This window comes from Lycium ferocissimum, chromosome 5 (genome assembly GCF_029784015.1).
Source record: "Lycium ferocissimum isolate CSIRO_LF1 chromosome 5, AGI_CSIRO_Lferr_CH_V1, whole genome shotgun sequence".
NCBI classification, from domain to species: Eukaryota; Viridiplantae; Streptophyta; class Magnoliopsida; order Solanales; family Solanaceae; genus Lycium; species Lycium ferocissimum.
In genome coordinates, this window is record NC_081346.1 from 14,542,602 (window position 1) to 14,569,208 (window position 26,607).

At 37.0% G+C, this 26,607-nt stretch overlaps 2 protein-coding genes across 4 annotated transcripts; one reads left to right on the forward strand and one right to left on the reverse strand.

The window, feature by feature from the left end:
- Positions 1–1,336: 1,336 nt before the first annotated feature.
- LOC132056160 (tubulin-folding cofactor B) lies at positions 1,337–9,469 on the forward strand. 2 transcript variants are annotated; one of them, XM_059448241.1, is made up of 10 exons: positions 1,337–1,382; positions 1,495–1,539; positions 1,633–1,752; positions 2,337–2,488; positions 2,657–2,775; positions 4,986–5,047; positions 6,011–6,052; positions 6,983–7,116; positions 8,429–8,498; positions 9,102–9,469. In XM_059448241.1, exons 3-10 carry the CDS (start codon positions 1,651–1,653, stop codon positions 9,147–9,149), a joined length of 729 nt encoding a protein of 242 aa, XP_059304224.1. In that variant the 5' UTR covers positions 1,337–1,382; positions 1,495–1,539; positions 1,633–1,650; the 3' UTR covers positions 9,150–9,469. The 2 variants fall into 2 exon arrangements, with proteins under 2 accessions (XP_059304224.1, XP_059304223.1); XM_059448240.1 differs by lacking the exon at positions 1,337–1,382 and having other exon boundaries at positions 1,393–1,539.
- Positions 9,470–10,320: 851 nt separating this feature from the next.
- On the reverse strand, positions 10,321–26,456 carry LOC132056159 (uncharacterized). Of its 2 annotated transcripts, none has more exons than XM_059448237.1 (10): positions 25,849–26,456; positions 23,851–24,607; positions 21,829–22,447; positions 20,721–20,892; positions 19,160–19,520; positions 18,673–18,783; positions 18,032–18,392; positions 15,099–15,324; positions 13,344–13,565; positions 10,321–10,871 (listed from the first exon to the last, which is right to left on the reverse strand). In XM_059448237.1, exons 1-10 carry the CDS (start codon positions 26,376–26,378, stop codon positions 10,718–10,720), a joined length of 3,513 nt encoding a protein of 1,170 aa, XP_059304220.1. In that variant the 5' UTR covers positions 26,379–26,456; the 3' UTR covers positions 10,321–10,717. The 2 variants fall into 2 exon arrangements, with proteins under 2 accessions (XP_059304220.1, XP_059304222.1); XM_059448239.1 differs by having other exon boundaries at positions 23,851–24,626; positions 25,849–25,963.
- Positions 26,457–26,607: the final 151 nt, after the last annotated feature.

Genomic DNA, 26,607 nt, shown 5'->3' on the forward strand with positions numbered 1-26,607 from the left:
AATCAAAATTTTAAAAATTAGTGATAGTATTTAACATATATATATATATATATATACAAACACGTACAAAAATACATCCGACATACACATAACATACAATTACGTTATTGTATATATCCGAGAAAAACATACAAATGACATACATAAAACATATAAGTATGTAGATGTATGTATTTCGTATGTTAGTTTGTATGTCATTCTATGTCCAGTACATTGGACATACAACGTACATACACCCACATACGTCCAACATATAACTATTCCAACTCTTCTTTGGTGTCAAGGTAATAGCTATGAATAGTCATCGACTTCCGGGAAAGAGTAGAAGAATGGGACCTATTATGGGACATACGATGCATTAAGACGTATGATCGCTTCAACCGGTTATTCTATTCCACCTCTTAGAAAGAAAAGAACTTAAATAAAAATACTTAATAGCATGGCGATACATTTATACAAAAACTTCTACACGAGCACACGCAATGGAACCGTAGACGGTCAAGTGAAATCCAATCCACGAAATAATTTGATCTATGGACGGCGTCGTTGTGGTAAGGTCGTAATGCCGGAAGGATTCCCCAAGAAATTCTTCGATTTCTTAGGAAGCGAATGATTAATCATCGCTTCTCACGTTAGTGAATAGCGGGACATTGAGGAATATCCAGAAAGGCATTTCGGGAATCGGCCTGATTCTATCTCTTTTCGTTCCGTTTGAAGAAAGGAAGGATCCCAAAGAATTGATCTTGACATCACAAAAACACCACCATACCTATCATGAAAAATAATCATCATTTCTTCCACCATAACAATGCAAAAAATATTTCTCTACAAAAAAAAGTGATATGACAGAAATAAAATCATGACCTATTGACAACTCTATCTTTGGACTAAAGAAACCATAATTTGATTGCTAAAAATTCAAACCAAACACTTGCTAAACATAAAAAACCATTTTAATTACACTAATATTCCAGACATATCGAGGGTCTATAGGAGACAGCTCTAGGGGTAAGACTGCGTACACAACACCCTTTCTAAACCTCACTCGTGAGATTAAAACTGTGTATACTATCATTATTGTTATTTTTTTTTTAAAGCTAATTTAACGCACGACTTTTCTTTTAAGAACTAAAAGTAATATGGTTTTTACGTTGATTTTAGGAGAATTATTAGTTGGTTTGCTTCTTCTTTTTTCAAAAAATGGTTGGATTTAATTTTTTAAAAAAGAATAAAGGGACGAAAATTGCAAATTCAAAACATTGATGACACAAAAAGAACCCATGAATAAGAAAAGATTTCTTTAGTCCTAGGCGTGGGAAGCAGGTACAGGCCCTACCCTGATGCAACATTTCGAGCACTACAACCGCATCCAACTTCAAACATTTTTGTCGTAAAAGGTAAGCCACACTGATTTGTCAGACTCCCTCGACAAAGAAAAAGGAAAATTCAAATTCGAGCACTCTGATTTCTCTCTCTCTCTCTTTGGGTGCTGTGGTCCGTGGAGAGTACTAAAATCCTCATTCTAACGGCGGCTTTAAGGTAACATTCAGAATTACTACTTATGATGATTATGGCTTTTTATTGTCTTTCTTCGATCTGAGTTTCAACCTGTGAGTTTTGCTCTGATTCCAGGGGTGAGTTAGAAGGATAATGGCATCTGGGTTGCAGTTTCAGGGAGATGAATCCGTACTTTTACGGGTCACTCACTCCAATATGAAGACCTTTTCGCCTGAAATCCGTTTTTCTCTTCAGGTTCATCTCAATGCAATTGGTCCTGCTGTTATTCTGATACATCAATTACTACTTCCTTATTGCAACTATATGTATGATACTAGCAGCATTGTCTCAAAAAGCATAATAGAGTCACGTACTATTTACTGCTCTGAAAAATACTTCAAATATGAATTCTTGGTCAATGTGGAGAATTGTAGGTAACAGAGTGTACGACACTTCCCTACCATCTTAAAACAAGCCATAAACATAATATGTTCTCATATTCCACTAGTAACCAGGCTCATGAACTGTTATTATTTTTAAACCCCAAAGTCATTCTTACACCAAGAATCATAGTCATAAATTAGACCGAAATTTTAATTAGAACTTAAATTACAAACTTGCAAAGACATATGATCGGCTTTACAATTGTTCTCGACTTCTCGATGAGTTGTTATTACATAGACTTCGAAATGGCTCATCTTTGATATAATAGAAATAATGATTGAAAAGTCCATCATCAATTTTGCCGCTTCATTCATTTTGAATGTGTTTCGTTGAGAAAAAAAAAAAGTTGTTTTAGCAGTTGTGTGCATTACAGTCCAATTTCTCTTTGTTTTCAGATGACAGTGGAAGCCGTGAAAGAGAAGCTCTGGAAAAAGTGTGGTACATCGGTCAATTCGATGTCCCTAGAGCTCTATGATGAATCTGGTGCTAAAATCTCAGTCCTCAGTGATAATGCGAGACCACTTGGTTTTTATTCCCCACTGGATGGGTTAGTAAAACTTTTTTGGTTGAGGACCTATTTTATTATAATTATCCTTTTCTAGAAAACCAACTCTTTGTAGTAGCTATTGGAATCATATCCTGTCGGCATTTTGTGCAGAAAGAACTTGAACTAATATGGACTTATACTTTAGAATTAACCAGTCAGTCTTTGCAGTTTTCGCCTGCATGTCATTGATCTTGATCCATCGTCAGTGACTTCTGGAGGTTGGCTCGAGGACACATCACTTGTGGAGAAGTATACGATCTCTGACGAGGCTTATGGGAAACTTGGTGGTAAATGTTGACGACTTTCACTTGGTATATTTGTTATAATAATGCCTTTTCTAATTTGATTTCTCCTTGACTCGGATGCAATACCTCTTTACGTCAATTTACTCCTCAGTTTGTTCCCTGGCAATTGGGGTCTGTTAGTGGACAATGTGTTTTGACTCGTCCCAGAAGTCCCATTAGAGGGTAATTGTGTTTCGACCTAATATTTGAAAAATAATTCTGTGAGAAGCAGAGCCTTGGGAAAAGAATGGATCTTCCCCAAGTTGCTTCAGTTCCCTGCCCTTGTGGTCCTAAGATGAGGTAGAACACTAATACTCTTTAGATAAGTGGTTTTCCTTCAATTTCAGACATAAGTCACTGTGAACATCTTAATTTTACTTAAGAAGTTACCTATTATGGTTTAACCGGGGAGGAACTACATAGTACAATGGATTATAGATATTATAGCAACATTTTTTATCCAATCAGACATCTTTTGTTTTGCCATTAGGCTAGGATGCAAAGTTTTATCTAATTAATCACACTCTTAATCGACAAAAGATACTTTTCTTGTCATTTTTGACTTGTTGACTTATGTCTTAAATATCCAACTGCATGGTTCATGAAGTTAAATTTGGCAGCACTTTTATCCATTCATCAGTCTGTGCACCTTTCAATTAGGGGATAGGATGGGTGGCTGACATTTTTTAGATATAAGTTAAAAAAGAGGAAGACATCCCTCTTTTTCTTCTTCTACTATTCTATGTACAAGACTTTGATTTTCATTTCCCTACTCTGCTTTTCCGGCTCTTGTTTCTTCCAGTCTCATCTTACCTTTTCTCCTTACTGATGCTCTTCTCTGTCATCTCCTCTCCATAATTACATTTTGAATTAAATGAACTTCAAAAACAAAAAAACAAAAAAAAATTGAAGAAGGATGATGATCAAAGTGGGGGAGTAACAAGGGACAGAATTTTGAGCCTAGTTCTATGGTCTTATATAGGTCTTAAAACAATGTTCATAGGGCTAATGGCCTTATATTTGGTTGTTGGGCAAAAGTAAGAAAATAAACAGTGATAGAATAAAGATATCTCTAAAGCTTAATTGAAAGGTCAAGTAATTTATCTCCTTTAGTGAAGGAAAACAATGTATTTAACCAGACAATTACATAAAAGTACTTTAAGAAAAAAGAACAAAAGAAGGATATCTCCACCTCTTTACTGGATATATTTTTTTTTTCTTTAAATGGTGGTGTTGGGTCCAATTTGCCTGCATCTCAATTGATCCATTGTATATTGCTACCTTTCACCAGCGAAAGTAGCAGGTAATTGTATCTACCAAGGCTTAGACAGAAAAGAATACTCCGCGGTTTTTATTATGCTGGAATTTGGACCCTGATCTTCCATGGTCAGTTCCAGCCTCATTGACTGCTAGGTCACACCCTTTGGTGCACTGACCTAGATATCTTTGGATAAACCATAACGACAAGTAACTTGATTTAAACTTGGACGTTCTTTTCTGAGATCTTTTGATGGTAAAATAGACAAGCTTATGCGTATCTATTACATAAAGAGCTGTCTATCATGCCACAGTTAAAAGATTCACTTAGAGAAATGGACACATGTTCAGTCTCTTTTTTAGATGCAAAGTTAGTAGCCGCGAGATTGTATCCTTTGTTATATGAAAGAGAAAGTACAGCCAGTAGCAATTTTGCGATTCCCTACAGTAAATTTTTAGTCTTTAATTAACGCAATTTTCATTGGAGGAAACAAATGCTGCCATATGCTAGCAAATGTCTTTGTTTTAATGAAGTAAAAAAATCTATTAATGTGGAAATACTCTCGTATATAAATCGTATTCTAACAAGTAGAGAACCTACACAATAATGTGGTTTCTACAAATTACATCCAATCTTCTAAACAAACATGGATTCCATGGGTGCACAGTGTACCAGCAACTAACTGAGAATACCTCAAATGTAGCTCTGTTATTTACCCACATGATGGATACCAGGGTAATGTATGGTGTCCTATGTATATTCTTCCTTCGTCTAGAGGCCCAGCTAGGCAGCGCAACCTTCACTGGGGCCGGCATCACCTAATAGCAAATATCTTAAATTGTAGTCATTCAACAAAGTTAAGCCGTAACTGTTGAAACTCAATGATTTGCCTGGTGATGTCATGAAGCTATTTGTGATGGGTCCTAGAGTTGACAAGGTTGTTGTGACTTTCTAGGTACTTTCAGAAAATTCAAGGAAACACTGCCGCTTAAGCAACCGCCAGGTCAAGAATCTAAAGTAAGTTTTTCTACTAATATTCAAGTGTTTATAAAAGCTTGAAAGTAAACTTCCTCGACTTTTACTCAAATTTAACACAACATTGTCCCCTCTAATTTACTATGTCATTGCTTACTGCTTAGGATCTTAAAGAATGGGCTATATTTTAGATGTTAGCTGGTTAACCGTTAACCCGAGCGCTCCAATTTTAACTTGTTCACCCCCTTTTCCCTTTTCCCAGCATATTTAGGTGCCGTTTGGCCATAAAAATTATTCACTTTTTTCTGCAAATTTTTTTCACTTTTGGGCGTTTGGCCATAAATATTCCGAATACAACTTGAAGTTGTATTCCGGAATACCAAAAACTCAAAAAACTTGTTTTTCAAAAAAAAAATTCACTTTTTTCACTTTTTTACAACTACATTTCACCAAAAATTACAATTTCAAAAACTATGGCCAAACACAACTCCAACTTCAAAAATTCCAAAAAATGTGAATTTGTTTTTGGTATTTATGGCCAAACGGCACCTTAGTCTCCTTGCTCCCATCCTCAGAGCAACCACTTTCACTTGACAAGTTCTAGCCTTACAACCCTTCCACCAATTCACCCTTTCTCTCCCGGATATCCAGCCCTGTTACCCACCTCTTCAGGAACAAAGAGGAGGAAGGATTCAATCCCTTCTTTCTCTGTTTCATTCTTTGTTGAATGAAGGGTAAGTTTTTCGTGTCATACCAAATTTAGAGCCATCTAGAGTGAATGTTTGGAAGGGCAATCTCAGGCAGTTTTCAAACTACTGCCATTTAAGTAGTTCATTGTCACTAAAATATAGCTAGTTCCTCGCCTTGCTGCTTCTTTTAAGAAGAGCGTTTTGGCACTAGATAATTCCAATCGCTGAACTATTTACTCTTTAATTTCGTGTCACGGTCTCTATATTTTGTGACTCTAGGTCTTTTATTCATTTCCCACTTGGGTTTGTCAAACAGATATCTGACAACTACACAGAAGATCTTTGTGCAAAAATCAAGGTTAGTTGATCTCCTTCTTTATTGCAGTTCTCTTTCCAACTTAATATGTCTATTGCATATTCATATTAAAGTAGTAAATACATTCTTGACCATACTTCAGTTTTCTAACGGCGAGCCTTTTAATTACACAGTAATTGAGGATTACTTGTTATGCACATTTATTTATACACAATTTCTTGGCAGAGAGTTTGTGTGCTGATTGCCATAGAAGATGCAATATACAAAATCAAATACTTGACTAAACTATAGTACCCAAAGAAATTTCCTTGTATCCAGATGTCCTTTTAAACAATTTCAGACAATGTATCTTCCTGCGACTAAAAGCTCCTCCAACCTCAATTAGAAAAGATAAACAAATAAATAGAAAAACAAAGGTTCAACTTAGCATGAATTAGCTAGTTATTGTAAATTAGTTTTGTTGTCTGAATGGATCATTGATAGTTTGACTTGTAAGTAAGTCGAAGATACATAATCTGTAGTAAGTTTTACTTTTCATTTCTTAGTTGTCGTTGCTGATACTTGATAGTTGGTTGTTAATATGTTTATTTGTGTTACTACCTGTTACAAACTATTTGTAGAAGAAACGGATACTAATTTGGTTTCAAATTTCCAAATGATTGATATATCAATTCTGGCCTTATTCTTGTGCTAACTATATTGGACTTGTGGTTCTGTTATGGTTTACAGAGAGCAACAACCAGTTGTCTTTTGAACCGACCCTTAAAAGTCCTGGGTCTCATAAGCTTGAATACGGTGCTTTGGTTGTTAAATTTGTTAAAATTCTCCCCTTGCTTTTTTTTCCAGTGATGATGCAGGAGTTGTGTTCTTCTCCGCACTTCTTTATGTAAACTTTTTCTGTCATTGAAGAGTAATAATTTAGTGTTATTGTTAATTTGTTTGACCACGGTTTTGTTTTCTTTGTGAAAGCAGATAGGGGACAGATGTGAAGTGGACCCTGGAGAGAGAAGAGGCACAGTCAAATTTGTTGGTCAGGCAGAAACACTTGCACCGGGGTTTTGGGTTGGAGTTCAGTTTGATGAACCAGTAGGAAAACATGATGGCATGTACGTCAGAAACACATACTTCTTATCTAAATCTTTAGTTTGAAGTAGCAATACATATATTTTATTAGTGGTAACTAGCAGTAGAGAGTTTTTTTATTCTTTGAGGAAGCATGTGCTATGCGGGTATTTTGTGAATGACTTGCCTCCCCATGAAAGATAGTATGGGACTTCCACTAAGGAGAGATCTTGTATTGGCTTGTTTGAGCCTATCCTTAAATTTAGAAGATTTTGCCATGTCTAGATGTCCACTTTGAACTGTAGAACATTTGCGAGCCAACTCTTCACCCTTGGTGCTTATTGTAGTCGGAAATTAATTTTTATTGCCCAAGTTTTAAATTTCTTTGTGTCTTAACTTTCCTTGATCCATGGTTCTTGTTTAATCTTTGGTGCTCTATTCATTTAGTAATTTTAAATACTACTTGTTTAGCAAATGTACTGATGAAGACCTACTGTTTCAACCCTTGCATCCACAAGCTTAATCTATGTTTAGTTGCATTAATTATTTTGAAGGAAATTTTAGATAATAAACTAGTTACTTGTTCCTTCTTTTATGGTCAAACTCAATCTGGTATTGGCTATCCTGTTTCCCAACAGCAGCTGCATATAGGTTTCTTCTTCTCTAGGTCTAACTAAATATCTAGTCAATTGACTGTACAAACTGCTATAAGCCTAGAGTTGTTTACTGCTCTAGATTTGATGATCTAAAATGGGTGTACACAAATTTATGGCAGAGATCATATAATCTAGATTTGATGATCTAAAATGGGTGTACGCAAATTTATGGCAGAGATCGTATAATCTTTGTGAAATGTGACTTTCTTTTCTTGGGGGGCAGGTAATGGTGCACATAACCAGCTATTGCTACATGCATTCACCAAATTAATTAGAATAGAGTTACTGCCAAAGCACTGGTGACGCATAATCTACATGAAATCTTGCTTCCACAAGAGGTCAGGAGAAGTTTCATTTATATGAGAAAATAATGTATCAAAAGAAAAATTGGAATTTTGAAATTATAAGACATGAATTGACAGGTGACAAGGCATATGGAACTCATGCAGTCCTGAGTAGCAAATAATGTAGTTGCTCTGCTGCATTATACAGTACGATACTTGGCCAGAGGCCTCTAAAAGGTCCCTTGCTAAAGTTTCTCTTTTTCTAGAAATCGTTGTCTTGTGCATTGGCACAAGCATTCTCTTTTGACCTGATTTCTTGCAATTTTACTTCTGAAGAAATGTTATATTTGGGGGACTCTTCTACGGTGTATAATAATTGCCGCATCTAAACCAAATTATTCTCATATGTTTTGCAGGGTGAAAGGGAAGCGTTACTTTGACTGCCCTCCCCTTCATGGTGCAATGGTTCGACCAGACAAAGTAAAGGTTTGTACAACGGGATCTTTGTCATATTCAATTCTCTAACAAACTTGCAGTTAATGTTGTCTTGTATCTGTTTTATGCTTGAGTTGAAACATTATATGGTTCTATCGTTCCTGAGATGAATATATTCACACTTGTTACCTTCAAAAAGTAAAGTTATTAGCCGCATATACAAGTTATGGAGTCTTTATTCGATAGTTATGAGAAGTTGAAGATGCTGAATAGAATGTGGCAAACAAACATCCAATTTCAGTGTGCTTTTAAAGATTTATAAAATGAAGAAGAGTAGACTTTCTGTTCAGGCAGTCACGTTGCTAAAGCTAAAAACGGGACTTAGCTCCTCTAAGTCGACTGTTAAGTTTAGTGATTATGAGGGTTACAGCCACAGGGTGTGTATTTTGACTTCAGTTTGTCTGGCTGAACCAAGACTCAAATTTTTGAAATTTCATTTTCATAAATATTAGAAATGATTAGTGGAAAACAACTGCATCCCTCTCCTCGACCAACTTCCCCTAGAAAAATGTTTTGGGATGAAAAGGTGAAATCATTTATGGTAGTGCTGTAAATTACATTAAATCTGACCTTTTGACGCAACCTGTATTGCAGATTGGAGACTATCCTGAAAAAGATCCCTTTGAGGATGAGGAAATTTAAGTATATACGATTCCCGTCTGCTGTTCCTCTGTTTTGATCGTTTAATGGATAGGAGATGCATATTTCAAATATAACTGAGCTGAAAAGATGGTCTAGCCTTGCGTAATTGAAAGTCATGGAAATGACCACGAAGATTCACGTCGATGATGAAACCTGTTTGAATTAAACACTTACCCGGCAGTTGCATACAGATTGCTACACTTGCGGGTATTGTGGTTGTGTTTTAATGGTTGATTATAAGTACGAACCGTGTAAGCAAGTTTCCAGATTATGTTTATTTCAGTGGACAGAAACCGGTGACGGATTGCACTTTCATTACCCATAGGTTACATCGCAACGTAAATGAAACATATTGTATCCTGTTTAAACTTCCCAGACTTCGAAATCTTCGACTTTGATGCTGCAGCCCTGAAGGTCAGGTAAGAAAAACTAACATTCACCCTCTCCAGTCCTGTGGTGCTCGGCAGAAAACCTCCCTATGTAATATAGCATAACCTAACAAATTATGCAACTCGAACAGTCCAAATGGTGACAGATTCAGGCTGAAGACTGCAAAATTAGGGAAATGAATGATCTGGATGCGAGAATATGGCACGTTGGACATCCCAGTGTATGTTTTATTACTGTAGCGGTTTTCAGAGGTACACCTGGAAATACTGCTTAAGAAATAAAGAAACCAGAAATCAGAGGCTCAAATAATGTCAATGGCAACTGCACAGAAATTGTGACACACTAGAGAACTCTGAAAAGAGTGGAAGTGTAGTAGTGCATTTCCAGCGATGCAAAGTTTGCTTGGGAACGGTCACAGAGATGCGGCCCCCTAGAGGAACAAAGAATAGTTTGGGTGTCTTTCTCACTGCATAGCATAGTGACCACAACGATGGCTCTTGGGTGCAACAATTGAGAAGCTCATTAGTCATTAACTCTGAGAGGGAAAGAAGCCAGTTCATTCAAACATTAAAGATCAATATCAAAAGGGAGAAAACTGCATTTCAAAAAACGAAGTCATGTTCCTTCACAAACTGTTAAAAAGGGAAGAAAGGGGAAAACTAAAGAATGCAATGTAGACACCAGAAATCAAGAGAAATGCTAAGAGTGAAGAAAAGGACAGGTGCATTTCCTGTAAATGCCCCTAAAGACAAAATTTCTTCTTTTTGTTGGTTCTTCTCTATTGTTGGTAGAACATTGAAGCATATCATCAGAACCATGCACTTAGCAAGTTACAAATGGACCACTATTAGCCACTGATTTAATCAAGTTATGATGAAATGATTACAGGAAGGCAGCACCAGGCTGTCATACAACTAATGGCATAAGTAATACACACTCACAAAATGTACATTTTCTGTTATATTCGCCAGAAAAAAGATCTTTCTTCCTACTCAAAACACGACAGTAATCAGCATATATTACGAGCAAAGGCATCACTTGCGGCCTTATACAAAACCAACCAAGAGCAGGTGCTTCAAAGTTCCGCGCTGACAAAGGCCATGTGACAGAATATGAGAGTGGTTCACATAGCGGGCATGTTACCCTTTGGCAACTGAAGAAATCTTGATTCTCATGACTTAAGATTCAACATCATCTTGCAGTAGTATTTCATAAATATCTGTCCTCAAATTGAGCTCTTTATCCCGCATTACCTCCTGGAGATCCGACAACTCTTTTGCTGTAAGCACAGAATTTAACTTGATGAAACCATCAAGCCAGAGTCGTTTTGACCTGAGCAAAATTTTGAGCAACAGAAATGAGGATATTAGAAAGCACAGCAATAAAAATTAACTGTTTGGTGAATCTGTCTGGGTTACAAACCACAGCTCTAAGGTTAAGTCGATGTTTTAAAAATAAAAATAAAAACGAAAAGGGCCAAATATACCCTTGTACTATTGGAAAAGGGCCAAATATACCCTTCGTTATACTTTAGGTCCAAATATACCCCTTCCGTTATACTATTGGTTCATATATACCCTTCCTCAGTTAAAGTTGTCCAAGGTGGACATTCAATCCTACGTGGCACTGACATTTGATGAGGTGGATGCCACGTGGCATGCCACCTCAACACCCGTAACCCATTTTACCCCTCCCCTCCATTTATTCTTCCACTACTAAAATTTTCTTTCCCTCCATTATCGCCACCAATTGGGCATTAAAAATTGGAAGAGCAATCAGTTTGCGTAGATGCAATATTTTCTTAGCTAATCTCTCTCTGCTCCCCTTTTTACCTCCTCCTTACCAGTTATACTTAACCTCCAATTTTCCAGGAAAAAAAAAATTTCATTCACAACTGATATAGATAGTGCGTATACTGATGATAAACAGAACATAGATGGTGTAATTGTTGTTACTGTATTTCAACCATCTTAATTTCCCAACTGGTAGCCCACTGTCAGGAATTTCGAATAAGTTACAATAATGTCAATACTTTTCAACCAAAATGTAGCTAGTCAGCTAAGTGAACAAGAATAAAAAAACCTATGGCTAACATCAATCTCTAGCAAACTAGTTGGCTCCATTAACTGCCTTCCCATTCTGGCAGTGGCTTGGTGGCAATGAAGGTGGCAATAATGGTGGAAGGGAAATTTTTTTTAGTGGAATAACAAATGGAGGGGAGGGGTAAAATGGGTTATGGGTGCTGACGTGTCATGCCATGTGGCATCCACCTCATCAAATGTTAGTGCCACGTAGGATTAGATGTCCACCTTGGACAACTTTAATGGGGGAAGGGTATATTTGAACCAATAGTATAACGGCAGGGGTATATTTGGATCCAAATCAAAGTATAACGAAGGGTATATTTGGCCCTTTTCCGATATTAATATAAGAGAGTAAGGAAACGCTACAGTTGAGGGCATGACATTTGTGTTGTAATAAGCAAGGAGAAAACTTGGGATATGCAAGAACCCACTCCATAGTGCTACAGAGGAACAAGGACAGCAGGCCATCAATGGTGAACAAAAAGATACACACTAAATCTACGACACAATAGAAATTGCACTAGGGCTATAAGAAAGAGTAAACAATGGGTCATTCTAGAATTCCTCAAATGCTATGACTCCACTATTTCTGCTAACCATGCCAGGGCACAGCTTCTTACTTGACTTTTGCTTTTTGAGATTAACAATATGTTCTTACTTTACCTATAATAGAAAAATACTCATTAAAGAGACCTTCAATATTCACTCTCACTTCTTTCATTCAGTAAGATCTTAGCATATGCTATGAGAAGGATAGATTGCTTATAAGCAAAAACAATTGGAATCAGAAAAGCAAAGAAAAAAAATCGGAAATAGAAGACGTAAACCAATCCTTGGTACCCTTCTGCGTCAACCATTTTCTAAATATAAAGATTTCTAGTTACAACCACCACCTCGTCTTCATCCCTGAGGTCAAGAATGTTCTTCTTATCATCGAGAAATCCGTCTGGGCCAACCCTTAGGACCAACCGCAGCTTTCGAAACTCAGGGATAATGGGCCCGCCCCTTTACCCTTCTTTACTTAAGAGTTAAGATGTTAAAGAACGTTTTCCTCTCATAAAAGTCAAGCCAATGAACCACCTACCTCACTCCTTACCATAGTCATTCTGCAACGTACCCAAATAAACCTGTACATAATAAAGTCCACCAGCACCAGAGCAAGAACTTATCTGCCTCAAGGAAGAATCTTTGACAGACCAACTCCCCACTAATATTATCAGCACTGAAAATATACTAACAACTTTAATTGAGAAAGTTTCACAGAGTTGGACAGAAGGATGAAGGCATTTATTCTTTTTAGCACACTAGATGTACGTACAAATTACCAGCATGTTTACCTTTTTTTTTTATTTTTTTTTTATTTTTTATTTTTTTTTATCAGTGTGTTTATTAATTAGAATCAGAAGGTTTTGACCAATGTTCACTGTCAAGAGCATTTAACTGCTGAGTGAAATGAGAGACTCAAATACACAATAGTTGGAAGAGGGGAATGACCAGAAATAAAGATTTTATTTTCCCTTCCTCCATGCTTACACGGCTCCAGTAACAACCTTTTTTTAATCATTCTGGTAACTACTTTCATAGTAACACTATACTTCACCCCTGCCCCCTTTTATGTCGAGTTTTTTCCTTCTAGACCTCTTAAAACTATGGAAGTCTTTTTTATCCTGATTTTATTTTACTGTTACAGAACATCAGTCATCACAAACAATGTACTCACCATGGGCAAGCATGGATGGCCCTAAAGAAAGCTCTTCTAGCTGCAGAAGGGTTGCATGCTATGTCACTTTCATAAGCAATATACGAGCGCCAGACTAAAACTGAATTACGTAGCTTCTCATTCTCCAATGCCCTCTCAAAAAGTCTGCGTATTCTATGCTCCGTACCACCTCTGCTCATGTCGAACGATAATGCAAAGAGCCAAGCAACAAGCGATGGTTTCCTGGAAGTTTAAGCAAAGGACACAAGATAGAGAGAAATTAAATCTTTGAATCCAGTAGATGGAAGCCTATAAACACAGCTTTAAACAACTACACGTTAGGTATATATTCTTCCTGCATCTTCTTTCAAAAGGATAGATTTCAAATGCAGACCAAGAGAGAGTTTATAATACCATCAAAAAGGTCATCCCAAATTTTTATTGTCATTTTTGACTTGACAGATTTGGGGGGTTGGAAATTAGATCTAATTGTCCATTATAAGTCTCTCCAAAATGAAAGAGGCAGAAAACATTCAAGACCTTCTATAATACATGCTTGGCACAGCTTTTCATTTCCAAAAGCCTGCCAACAGAGCAACTTTACAGAAAGATATTTTAAGAAGCACTCAGACAGAAAAACGCACATATTTCTACATGCCCCTGAAAGTCAGATTGCAAACCCAACCGCTTGAAAAGTAGTACTCCCTCCGTTTCCATTTATATGTCGTAGTTTGAACGAGCACGGAGTTTAAGAAAGACTTTTGAACTTGTGGTTTAAATATGCTCTAACATTTGTGCGGCTATAACACTTTATAACTTGTGGTCTCAAATATTCCATAACATTTGTGTGATTATAAAAGGAGTCACTAAGGGTAAAATGGGAAGTTCAAGTTAAATTATTTCCAAATTTGATAGGTGCCATTCTTTTTTAATGAACTAATAAGGAAATAATGTCATTCTTTTTGGAACGGAGGGAGTACCAAAAATCAACTAAGAAAACATTTTGAAAAGTCATTAGAGCATCAATATTTCACATAGCTGGCCCTAATTAGTTTGGAATTGAGGATAGTGTTATCGAGATAAGGTATCAATATCTGTTTTTGATAACCAAGAAATCCCCGAGGAACAGTGGTGCATGGTTCAAGACTATGGATAATGGACCCGCCGCTCCGCCCTTCTCTCGCGCCTAAACCCACATATCAAGCCCTTCTCACTTAAATACCAGGCTTTGTTTGTGGTAGCATTCAAACACGTGGCGTGCGCCTAAACCCACACATCAAGCCCTTCTCACTTAAATACCAGGCTTTGTTTGTGTTAGCATTCAAACACATGGCGTGCGCCTAAACCCACACATCAAGCGCTACGCTCTTACCACTAGACCAAAGCGATAGAGGAAGATTTCAATACTTCTATATTTTAGAGGTGAGTGTTCTTAATAATTGATTATAGACAACATAATAGTCTTACTAGCATATACAAATATCCTAGACCCGCTGATACTACTAACAAGAATATTACAAAAAGGGCAGTCCGGTGCACTAAGCTCCCGCTATGCACGGGTCCGGGGAAGGGCCGGACCACAAGGGTCTATTGTACGCAGCCTTACCCTGCATTTCTGCAAGAGGCTGTTTCCACGGCTCAAACTGTGGCCTCCTGGTCACATGGCAGCAACAGGAATATTAGAAGTAATGATCAAGCAAACTTAACATATCTGAAGATTTGACTGTGACTACCCTACGTCACATAGAAGTGGAGGAAAAGTTTAAAAGGTCATACTTTTGGAGATTTTCATCAAAGATCCACCGTAGCTTATTGGGTGACACATAGAGATGGCCAATTTCAACTAATGCATTGTAGAGATTTGGACTGCATGGATACATATCCAATCCTTTCACTATATATTCCCATAATTTTGACAGCTTCATTTCTTGATGATGCCTGCAAAGCATCCTCGTGTAAAAGTTGAACAAACACTCCAGATGATGACTGTGCCGCCTCCTTCCTACAGTAAGGTCATTGCAGTAACCATCAGTAAGATAATAATAATAATCCATCAGATTCAAGACAATGGTAAAGTACATAAATTAAGAATTCATAACACCATTTCTTTCGAAAAAGAATAAACAAACAGCATATTGCCTTTTCTCTCTTTTAATTTTTGGCTGTGAGGTACCAAGTAAGGGTGTGGAGGAGAGGATTCCAAACTACACTATAAGTTATAGTTATAGAGAATGGCATGTCCAACAAGGATAACTTAACTTATCGTAGATGTATCTTGGAGGATTTACACGTAGTTACTACTGTTAGTACATGTTTTAGTTCTAGTATTATTTACAAACAAATGAAGGAATAATTCAGATATACCTCCCCATTCATCAACTATCGAAACTCATCTACTTGCATGGATATCTACAACATGTAAAGTGTAAGTTTCACACCTGCCCGAACTCTGAAGTATTACTAGTAGAGTTTCATCGCATTGAATATCAGGGTGGATGTAAAGTGTAAATTATGGGTTCATCTGAACCGAATAGTGCTGGTTCGGACCTTGTGTAAGTGTTAAAAATTTCACTAAACAAGTCCAAATAGTTGATTTCGAACCCAGTAAATCAAATGAGTTGTGGTAGAATTCCGAACTCGAACCTATAAAAGTTCAAACCCTAGATCCGCCTCTGTTGAATATATTCCTACTCTATCGAGACGCAACCTGAACATTAGTATAAATACTCCGAATAGTGGAATCAATTTGGTTCTAGACAAATATTACACACCAGCCGATTCAGATGTCTAATTAACAGATAACTTCCATAATCACAATCTGACAAGAAACAAAGCCCTTGATCCAATAACATAAAAAACAAATCAAAATTTGTCTTTTCATTGGTTTCCGCTTCTTGTTCAGAAACTCAAATCAGACAAGGTACATTGGATAAAATTTTAACTAGTAAATTGATTAGAAACAAAAACAAAATTCTCATGGAACTGTAAATTTCCAACAATAGCTCCCAAAAAAAAAAAAAGGGGGCGGGGGGGTGGAGATTGTGTTGTTGTTAAAAGCAAGAGCAGAGAGACGAGGGTTCAGTGCTTCTGGAGGGTGACGATATGCAAGTGAATGAAGCGGTCACTTCTGTCCGTGAAGCGAGGAAACGACGAAGCGGCTGCTTTGTTATTTTATTTTAAAGAAACGAATATTTAGAGAAGGGCAACAAGAAACAATATTCATAATATATAATATCATTCATTAAAGTACCAATTACAACAATATAATAACCATAATATGTGATATGACATAATAATGGAACATAAATTGTTCAAGCATTCATATTATACATGAAGAAGGGCAACGTGAAGCAATGTAGTAAAATAATATGGAAAAATGACGATCTAGTATCACAAAAGAACGTAGTACACCCTTAACATAATTTTACATTTACCCTTAGTATCACCGAAGAACAAAATTTACCCTTCACATTCTTTAGGTAAGACCATTTCTTTTTTTTTTAAAAATGATTGTGCAAGAGCTTTAGAGAGCCAGAACTCAAAGTATAAAGAATAATGCTCGAAAAATCAAATTCAAAGAGAATATAGTTCACCCTACACAGAGACGTCATGATATGACTTATATTTTCCCTGTCAATTTCAACAATCTTCATGCTAGTTTAGTGGAAGGAGTACGCAGACCATACCCTACCTTGGGAGGTAGAGAGGCTGTTTTTGATAGTTCCTCGGCTCAAGACAAAGCATATCAATGCAGTATGGGGAAAAAAAATAACAGAAGTGGAGAAGCCACTAAACTAGCTTGAAGATTGTTCAGTGGAAGAGGTAAAAAAAACATCTTAAAAATTTAACATGATGAGCAATATTTCTTCTAAATATTGCAAAAGACAACTTTTCTCAAAAAGAAAATGAATATTTTCCAGTAATATTGATCAAAGGTTGAAAAAACGAGACGTTTCCACTGTCTTCATTAAGAGGTAAGAGGTATCTTCAATTATGAAGAAGACAAAAAGAGGAGAACTAATTTTACTATACAAATACTTCAATAAAAGGATACAAGCTGGAAATTTCCAGTACTTCATCGCAGTGTTGTCAAAGGCACGCTTAAAGTGCGCTTAAGCCCTGAAGCGAGGCTCAAAACATGTTGAGCGCTTCGCCCCGCTTTATGTGCGCTTCAGTTTCATCATCAAGGCTCTAAGACATACTTTTCCTTGCCAATGAGCCTCTCTTGATGAGGTGACACTAGATAATTGATATTTCACTTTATCGTAATGTTTCTACAATTTCCTTGTCCATATATTTGTTATTCCTGCTTATTATTAATAGTCTTGGACTAAACATATATATATTTGTACGTTCACACCTTTGCGCTTTTTTTCATTAAAGCCCCCACTTTATTTGTGCTTTGCGCTTAAAGCTCCAGGTGACCTTAGAGCTTTTTTGCGCTTTTCGCTTTTGATAACACTGCTTCATCGGCAGTAAGCAACAATTTATTTCCCATAACAATTGTTATTGTTTTTTGATAACAAACAATTGTTATTGTTAAGTATAGGGTAATTGCATTATAAAATAAAAGCTAATTGACTACATCTCAATTCCAAGCTATTTTAAACCAACAAGCAAACAGGTGCAGCTAGCTACAGTAGATCTAGAAGACACAAAATTTCAGGTTTAAAAAGGAGAAAATGACAGGCAGCAAAAAAGCTGATTACCAGGAAGCACCATTGTGAATGCTTGCTCTAAAATTTGAACACCTTCAGTCCATCCAATTGTTATTTCTTCAAATAAAGCAGCTGAACATATGAGAGCAACTGAATGATCATCAATTAAACCGCGTGTCCACGATGAACGTAGAATATTCACTTGTTCTTTGAATCCTTGGCGTGCTTTCAGCTGTTGAAGGCTTGAGGGTTTACATTTATACGGACTGTATTTCGTACCACTCCCCAAGCAAGATAAAATATGCATAGCACGTAAAGATGATTCAGCCGATCCAGAACTACCATGAGTACCGTTTGCGAGCTCCACTTCAGCATACCAGAGATATAAGAGAGATGCATTTGTCTGAGCATCCTGCTTATTCGATAAAATAAAGTAATACTACAACATCAAATGACAAAAACAATTTATAGGCAGCAACGAAAAATTAACCAACAAGAACTAAAACTAGTAATTGACTGAGATTCCCCGACAAACTGTGGGCTGGACTACTTTTTTCATGGTGAAGGAAATGGTGATTTAAGCACTAGTTAGAAGACTGCCTCTACAGAACCAACGGCACGTTGAAGGGGTAGTCCTCTCTCAATGAAGGGATACCATGCCAATATCATGTTAAACAGGAAATAGACTGTACCTGTGGAAGTCCATCAATAGAAGACAATGCCATATCGAAAATCTTTCTAGCATGGTCAATATTTCCAAAAACTGCTTCCCTTCGTGCATAAACTCCACAAAGCAATACATCCTGTAAGAACAAAAAGTGTAAAAGACAAACAAGGAACTTTCAAGTTGAGACATCAGAAGTGCAAAAAATAATATAATCCATTTGTGGCACAAACTTAATAAAAAGAATTTTGTGGTGAACAGGGACAAATGAAAAGCAAGGAACCAAAATGATATCCTTGGGAGGGGCAGGGGCCAAGAGAGAGAATACAAATCAATGCCAAGTCTAACACCTAACACAGTGTTACCTTTACATTTATTTGCAAGGCAATTACTTTATTTAAAAGTCATGTGCAATATACAACATAGAAGACATGCACCTTAATATTTTTTTAAAATCATGTGAATATACCACATATGTAAAATGCTTGACCAGCAAGATGAATAAAAAATTATACCTGACGGTTACTCTTCAAAAGGCTTTTTGCTAAAGTTCGACATGGTGTTACTGAACAGCTAGAAGTATTCATCACTGTATTTGATAGCTCCTCCGCAATCAGAACAGCTTCTTCCAACATGTGATTTTGGGGAAATACAGTGCAACAAAGCAATGTAGCATTTCGAACAAATCTCATCATGCTAGTCCTCATAGAGATATCATCAGAGCTGCTAAAAACTCGCTCCAAACTTGTGTCAATTTGGTTCCTTCCTTCTTTGGTTAAAACGTCGTGCATTCTTCTTAGTTCATCAAAGAGCGAGTCTGGAATTGCCTCCAAACTAAGGCTTTTTTCAGCCCAACTTGAACTGTTTGTACAAGTCCTGCATGCATTAAAAGGAAGTAACTTACATACAACTAATTATGTTACTCTTGTTTCATTACTTCCCTGTGCTAGTTTACTAAGCACCTCCATGTGGCTTCTCTCAATTAATAGCATCCTTCGTCAAAGAAAAATAACCAAAGTAATACATAGAAACAACATATCGAACAATAACTTTTGAAATGATTGAGAAACTAAAATATAAGAGTCTGTGACTTACAACTCTCTCAGCAACTTATATATTTTTACTTACCAACAAAAAAACAACTCATTATCACTTATCAGAAACCAATAAAAAGGATGACCTAATTGAATGTCATAACGAAACAAGATCTCTTAAAGCAGCAAGTTTTTAGTGGATCCTTCTCCTATCAAAGTTGATTATCCTCTCTGAATCTTTGATTTCATATTGCAGACCAAAATTTGGAAACGATTATCAGAATGTGCATATTAAGAAGCTTCCTATTCTCCATGTAGGTTCCCTTTGACTCTAAATGGCAATCGATTATATCCAGTGTGAGAGGGAGAAAGGGAGAAGGGGGGAGAGAGAGTAAATTTAAGCCTAAAAAGTTCATAGAACTATCCAAAAACCTTTTTCTGCATATAATGTCAACTTCAACAAATCAACTCCTTCCCTTCTAAACTGCTAAGCAGGGCAGATTCAGGGTTTTAACCAAAATACTGTGCTTTATATTCTTAGGGACCATTAACTATCTGGTATCCAGTGGTAGAGGCTAAAAATAAAAAAAGTTGACACATGGATATAACTTAACAATTTACTAACACTTCAAGGAGGAAAAAGTATAAGGACATAAAAAATGATCCTAGCTAGTCGAGCATAAGTGCCGAAAGTTCAGGCTCACCAAGTTTTAGCAAGCTCAAGACTCTGTACAGGAACCAAGCTCAACCTTGATAGCATTATTCAACCCTAATTGTAAATGTGACAGGATGGCTTGGTTCTCAGAGTTAAAAGTTTAAAACTTCAGCATATGAGATCCTTCCCAAGTGTGCTAGAAAAACACCACCCTTTCCAGATACATTCACACAGTAAATAGATCCTCAAGCAAGAATTGTTTTAACATGTGACATGGACCTCTGCATTTCTTTCATGGCAGCAATATGACATGTACGACTCTAATATCTAGTAAAATCAATGTGATTACTAGAGAAGTCAATATAACATTCAAGATCAGAAACGAACCATTGAGCCATCCTCCCGCCATAAAACTCAATGAACTGGGATACCAGGGAAAAACGTGCTTCTTCAGAACTTATCGAGAACAGGTAGTCACTCAAATCTTCATATGTTATTACTCTCAAAAGCTGCTCATCATCCTGTGCATCAGCAGGATCCTCACTGTGAGAAATCCCAGCTGTTAAACATAAATACTTCAGGAATTAATTCTCGACCTCAGACAACAGACGCTAATGCAAGAAGAAAAAAATGAGGCAGGAAGCAATTCATCACTTGGAAACACATGCAGTACACTGATACTTAGATCAGTCAGTTCAAGATCTTTACAAGGGAAATACTCATAAAAATAAAAAAAAATAAAAAAATAAAAAGATCTTTACAAGAAAAATAACAAGAAGCTGTTGTTGCACTCCATTTGCAAATGCACACATTCTTAAGCATAAAATTAGTCTCGGAATCAAAATAATAGATACATAGTCATGCCTATTGATCGAAAAGACTTGGTGGAGTAACGCATGATAGGTGAATGGTGCTAACAACACAGCGAGGATGAAAACAAAACAGGAGCTATTAAGTGGACAATGGTAGAGAGCATGGTATTGAATTTCGTCCACAAAACTACTATTGTTCATGCCTCGCTCACATTTGAAATAATTTGGATTTGCCGCTTGATTGGCAAGTCTACTGTCATTTAGCCATTGGAGTCAAACAAATGAGCCAGACTTGCCAAGCTTTTTGAAGAAAAGAAATAGAGAAGCTAAGCCATTAAAACAGAATTTGACTCTAAGTATTCAAAAGTAAACAGTCTTTTTTTGGGGAGTGAAAATTAAAGGCCCATTAAGTGATAAAGATACTATTTAGACAGAGAATTTTTCAGCTCTACCCTAGTTAGTGAACCTTCCAGAGCACAGATTTCCGTGGCACAAAGATCAACCTTCATATTTCTCTGTTCAGTCTGTATCTTAGTTTGTTAATTTTTCACTGTTTTAGTTAATGGTGGCCTCTTTTCAAGCACTTCATTCACTTGATATTTTGTCCTGAAGAGGTGCTTTTATACTTGATTAGTTAAAGAAAGAGAGGTGGAATGAAGAAGGGATGGGAGAAAGAGGATTACTTTTAGCATGGACTGGCATCCACTCTTTCGAGTCTCTTGCTACCTCTTCTTCAGACCACCTAGTCCAAGTTCTTGTGTCTTTAATCTCACAATTAGCTTCAGCAGTAACATCAATCCCAAGCATTTTCAGCAAAGCTTCAGTATCATCTTTCTCATCATCTTTCATTTCAGATCCATCTTCTAACTCGTCAAGAGCACCATCAGTCTCTGTTGTATTTTCTATAGCTTCATTACTTCTTTTACTTTTAGATAACGGTTCTGACCAACCAGTCCAACCACCTTTTTCAGAATCATGCAAAGACTCCTCCTTCATAGCCTTTTGCCTCAGCTCTTCCTCTTTCTCTAGCCACTTTGACCAGCCGAGTGCACCATCTTCCCCAACCCTGGCACCATTACTGTTCCAGAAATGCTCAAATAATCTTTGCTTACTTTGCTCACTAAGAAGTAAAGAAGGGCAGAACAAGCTGTATTCGATCTGTGCCTGAAACAAGGCAGTAGCCAACTCTCTGTACCCAGCCTGCCACTCAAACCGGCAGAGACTGAGAAATGTATCAATCAGACCAAGTTCTAGTCTAACAATAGCAGGATCCATAGAAGGCGAATTAGCACCTCCAGAAACCTGTATCCAACAATGATATCTCCATCAGCAAATCAAGGGGTGGCGGAGAAGATCAAGATGAATTCATTTGTCATTAAATCTGAACTCTCGGATCGACGCATGTGCCAACACAGCAAGATTTCACAGACAGAAAAGCAAGAAAAAACCGAATTATCTAAAAGAGACTGCAAGATTTCACATACATAAAAGCAAGAGACAAGAATTACTACTACTACTACGCCTCAGCCCCAAATCATAAAGCAAGATAAAGAGAAATTGAATAATTTAAAGGATTAGTTCTTATTAATTTCAGCTAAGTTTTGCAGATTGCTTTACGATTATTTACTAAATATAACACGGTGGAAACTTACAGTACCGATGCTCATGAGATCAATGCAAAATTTCATTTTTACGAGTTAGTGCTACACCTACGGTAAAATTTTCTCCTTAAGTTGTCAATGGATCCAATAATCTGGTTATACATAGAGGCTAACATGTATAAATCCAGTAATGATCATAAGTTTCACCCTTGAGCCATTCAAGGGCCTCGCTTAGTCAGCTTCTTATTTGAAAACCTTTCACTATTGTCCGACTTCAGCAATCAAATATTAGGGATGTTTTAGGAAGGCATACAACAATATTTATTGAGCTAGTCCTAGCCAAGTTAATCCTGGAAGCTACTACCCACTACTTTCAGAATCCCTACCCTTACCCCAACAACTGCATGGAATTATCCTTCATAAAAACTCCAATAGACCATCTCTCCCCAGAGTTCAGCGGGACTGCTCTCAGGACTAAAATTCCCTTTCAAGGATCCATGGCTAAGCACATGGATTATTATGCGGTTAACTATTTGCCAGTTAATGATACCATCACTCTACTGATCCAGAAGGGAACAATCGGCTTTTATCATTTACACTGTGTAAGAAGATAAGGATTGTCAGAAGCCACACAAACACTCAACAGGCACAAGGATCAAATTTACAGAACAGCATCAAAACTGAAATCTGTATGTTCTAGCTGTTAAAAGTCATCACTTCGCCACTAAGAACGATGAAGTGATGCGAACCGAGGGGTTATCACTTCAAGGGTGAATTGCATGTTCTTCAAACAATGGCGGGCACAGTGATCCAAACATGAAGCAGTCGACTCAGAATATCAACTTCAAGAGGTTGGATTAATGTCGGCATCATTGTGTTGGATGTTAAAATTAGTTATCTAATAGAAATTATATGTTTTGTTTTACTTTTCTGCAAAATAGTGCGCTTCGCTTCAAAGAAGAGTAAGCTTTGCTTCTCACTTCTCTTGAAGCCTCATGGATCTTGCCACTTTTTACGCTTTCACTTTTAAAAACACTGGTAAAGATCAAATTAAGAAATATCTTATGCACAAAAAAAGAAGCATAATGTGTCAGAGGTGAGAACCTGCCTATGCTGCTTAGTCCATGCACCAGATAAAGCTTGGATTGCATTTGCATACATTTTTCTCATTTCAGAAACCTTAAATCTTGAAAAGTCACCCTGAACAACCCGCAAAAATTCTCTCCACAATGTGCAACTACCTGAGTTTTCGATAAGTATCTTCTCCCATCGACTAATCAGGTCATCAATGCTATCTCTGCTCTGATAAGCATTCATAAGAGAGAGAAGCAGGTCCTCACTGTCAGGGTTCAGCTCTGTAGCCTTCTCCAGAATACTAATCTTCTTTTCAAGTGTTTGCAAACGGGCACCTTTCTGTGGCTGCAGACTTGCTACCTTATCTTGGAACTGTGCAAAAGCCAACCAAATTTGTGCATCATGTGGCCGTTCCCTTGTCATCCTGTTGAACTCCTTTGTTTTGCGAAAGACCTCATCCTCCCAAGATTCCTCGATCATAGCATTGCCTGAAATGGTATCTCCTCTGATTCCTTCATCTGACTTAACTTCATCTGAGAATGAGATAAAATCAGCTGGACTGCTCATCACTGGCTTGAGAGGAGTCAAAATTCTTAGACGCTTCAGGTTCTTATGGTGTTCAATTGCAGCATACGTTGCAGACCAATAGCGACCTCCAGACCTTAGTTTATTGTCCAACGCATCAATATCACTATCCTTTTCCAAAGTTCTCTTATCATTCCGCCTATAGTAATTGAGCTCAGAGGTTTTCCTCGAATTATGAAGCTTGTAACGAGCAAGATCCATTCTACAGTACATCAGAATATCTACAGTTAATAAAGTAAAGTGAATCAAGCTAAGAACTAACACAAATTAGGTGCATCAAATTCCTTTTTGTGAAGATCAAAATCAGAATGCCTTTTCATAACTGATCAAACTATGTATGGAAGCTCAAAAGATCATTTAAGAAATAATTGTGATCCCTTCGTACATTCTTTACCTTCACCATAGTAGAAAAGAAAGCATGAGTTTACCGTATGTGACTTGTCAAATCACACTGCATGCCCTAAATAACAATGGAACAGAACCCTTACTAACTCTATCTTTACTACCAATAAACAAATTTCAGAAGTGATTTGCGTCTAAGACATAGTTGGTTGATTGATCAGCTTTGCTGCAAATATGAACAGGTTAACTAAAATTTTGCATTGTAGTGATTTTTAGATCACAATTCCACCGTGTTAACTGGTTAAATCATCATCCTAACATTTTTTAAACTTCCCATTGTGCTGGATGTTGAGGATAAATTTCTATTTATGTTTTACTTTAAAGGCTCATAAACTGCAGATTGCATTGCCCATTGCTTCATCAAAAACTACTGCAATCCACATACGAGTTCCACTGATGTGCCGTATTATACTATATTTTGATGGCTAACAAAACAAATGACAGAAGCAGGAAAAGAAACAAGTTCCTCAGCGACTCATTCCCGCTTACTTGTTCTACTTCTACAAACAGTAAAAAAAAAAAGTGTAAAAGTATGCAATGTATAACTTCCTAGCATTTCAAGTATCTTTACGTTTTTTTTTTTTTTTTGATAAAGTTTCAAGTATCTTTACGTTTACACTTAAGTTTTATAATTCGCATACCGCATTGCCAGCCAAGAGCCAATAACCGCCACAATCATTATCAACCTATGAGTTCCCTTAATGTGTAGTTTTAAATTCAGAGCTAAAAAATCAAATAACAGTAACATTGGAAATATCAAGCAAGATCCATCGCGACTCTTTTTCTATTTATCAAAACACAACTCAAAGCTGACTAGACTAAGAGTTCGAATACAATCGCCAAAAGGCTCGTGACAGCTAAATTTGCCCAAAAAAATTCGTCCACATGGCAGCTGACTCATTAATATCGAGGTGTGTTTTAATAAATAATTGGTGAACTATGATAGCTCAGGTAAGGAACTCGCAAAAAAGTGATACTTAGGTGTGTTTTTTACCATTATCTCTAAAATGAAGGGCACAAAAAAAAAGGACCGTAACGCACCTGTAGATAGTACCAAAAGCTAAATTGTCTCGATCGCCACGAGAGTCAAAGTAATAGTCTTTTAAATTAGTAGCACCTGAAGAAGAAGCCCAATTTGGAACATCAGACTTTCTAGAAGAAGAAAGTGCATACTCATACTGTGTACGTCCATCACTCAATCCCTGCCTCTTCCTCCTCTTCTTTTTCTTCTTCTTACTATCTCTTTCATCATCATCCGATGCGGACGAGTGCAGCAACTCATACCGTGTTTCCTCTCCTTTTTCATTTTCCTTTTCTCCTTCTTCGTCTTCCTCTAAATTATCTAGGAACTGGATGTTATTTCCGTAGTTCGTTGTAACGGCGTCGTTTATAACGGAGATGTCGGTTGTGAAGCTGGAATTTCTAAGCCATTCAGGAACGGCGTTGTATGAGGTGGTGGGATTGGGCGTTGAAGATATCTGAGATTGGGGAAATACGGGAAATAACGATGAAGTTTGCAGTGGTTCTGCTTCGATTTCTTCCATGGCGGTTTCTGTTTCCATCTTCTCCATTGCCTGATTTACACTGTTATTTTCTCAAGGTATAATTAAACCCCGTTTATTTGAAAAATCTCCTACGAAGTCCTCATATTACTGACAATGTCTATTTCTATTATATATAAGTGTCATATGAGGACTAACACAGCATTAAAAAGTTGTACCATAAGCATTATAAATTGTACACTTTACCACAGTCATGAATACTTGTACCAAAAGTTACATAAATTGTACCTCTAATCAA

Bases quoted from the DNA above. Each gene is read 5' to 3' on its own strand.
- LOC132056160 (XM_059448241.1), top strand. From the start codon at position 1,651: ATGGCATCTGGGTTGCAGTTTCAGGGAGATGAATCCGTACTTTTACGG. The intron at 6,053-6,982 runs GTTAGTTGATCT...TTGTGAAAGCAG, and splicing joins ATCTTTGTGCAAAAATCAAG to ATAGGGGACAGATGTGAAGT. The intron at 8,499-9,101 runs GTTTGTACAACG...CCTGTATTGCAG, and splicing joins TTCGACCAGACAAAGTAAAG to ATTGGAGACTATCCTGAAAA.
- LOC132056159 (XM_059448237.1), bottom strand. From the start codon at position 26,378: ATGGAGAAGATGGAAACAGAAACCGCCATGGAAGAAATCGAAGCAGAA. The intron at 19,521-20,720 runs GTTCGTTTCTGA...TAATGCATGCAG, and splicing joins GGCGGGAGGATGGCTCAATG to GACTTGTACAAACAGTTCAA. The intron at 10,872-13,343 runs GTGAGTACATTG...AATTTTGCTCAG, and splicing joins GCCATCCATGCTTGCCCATG to GTCAAAACGACTCTGGCTTG.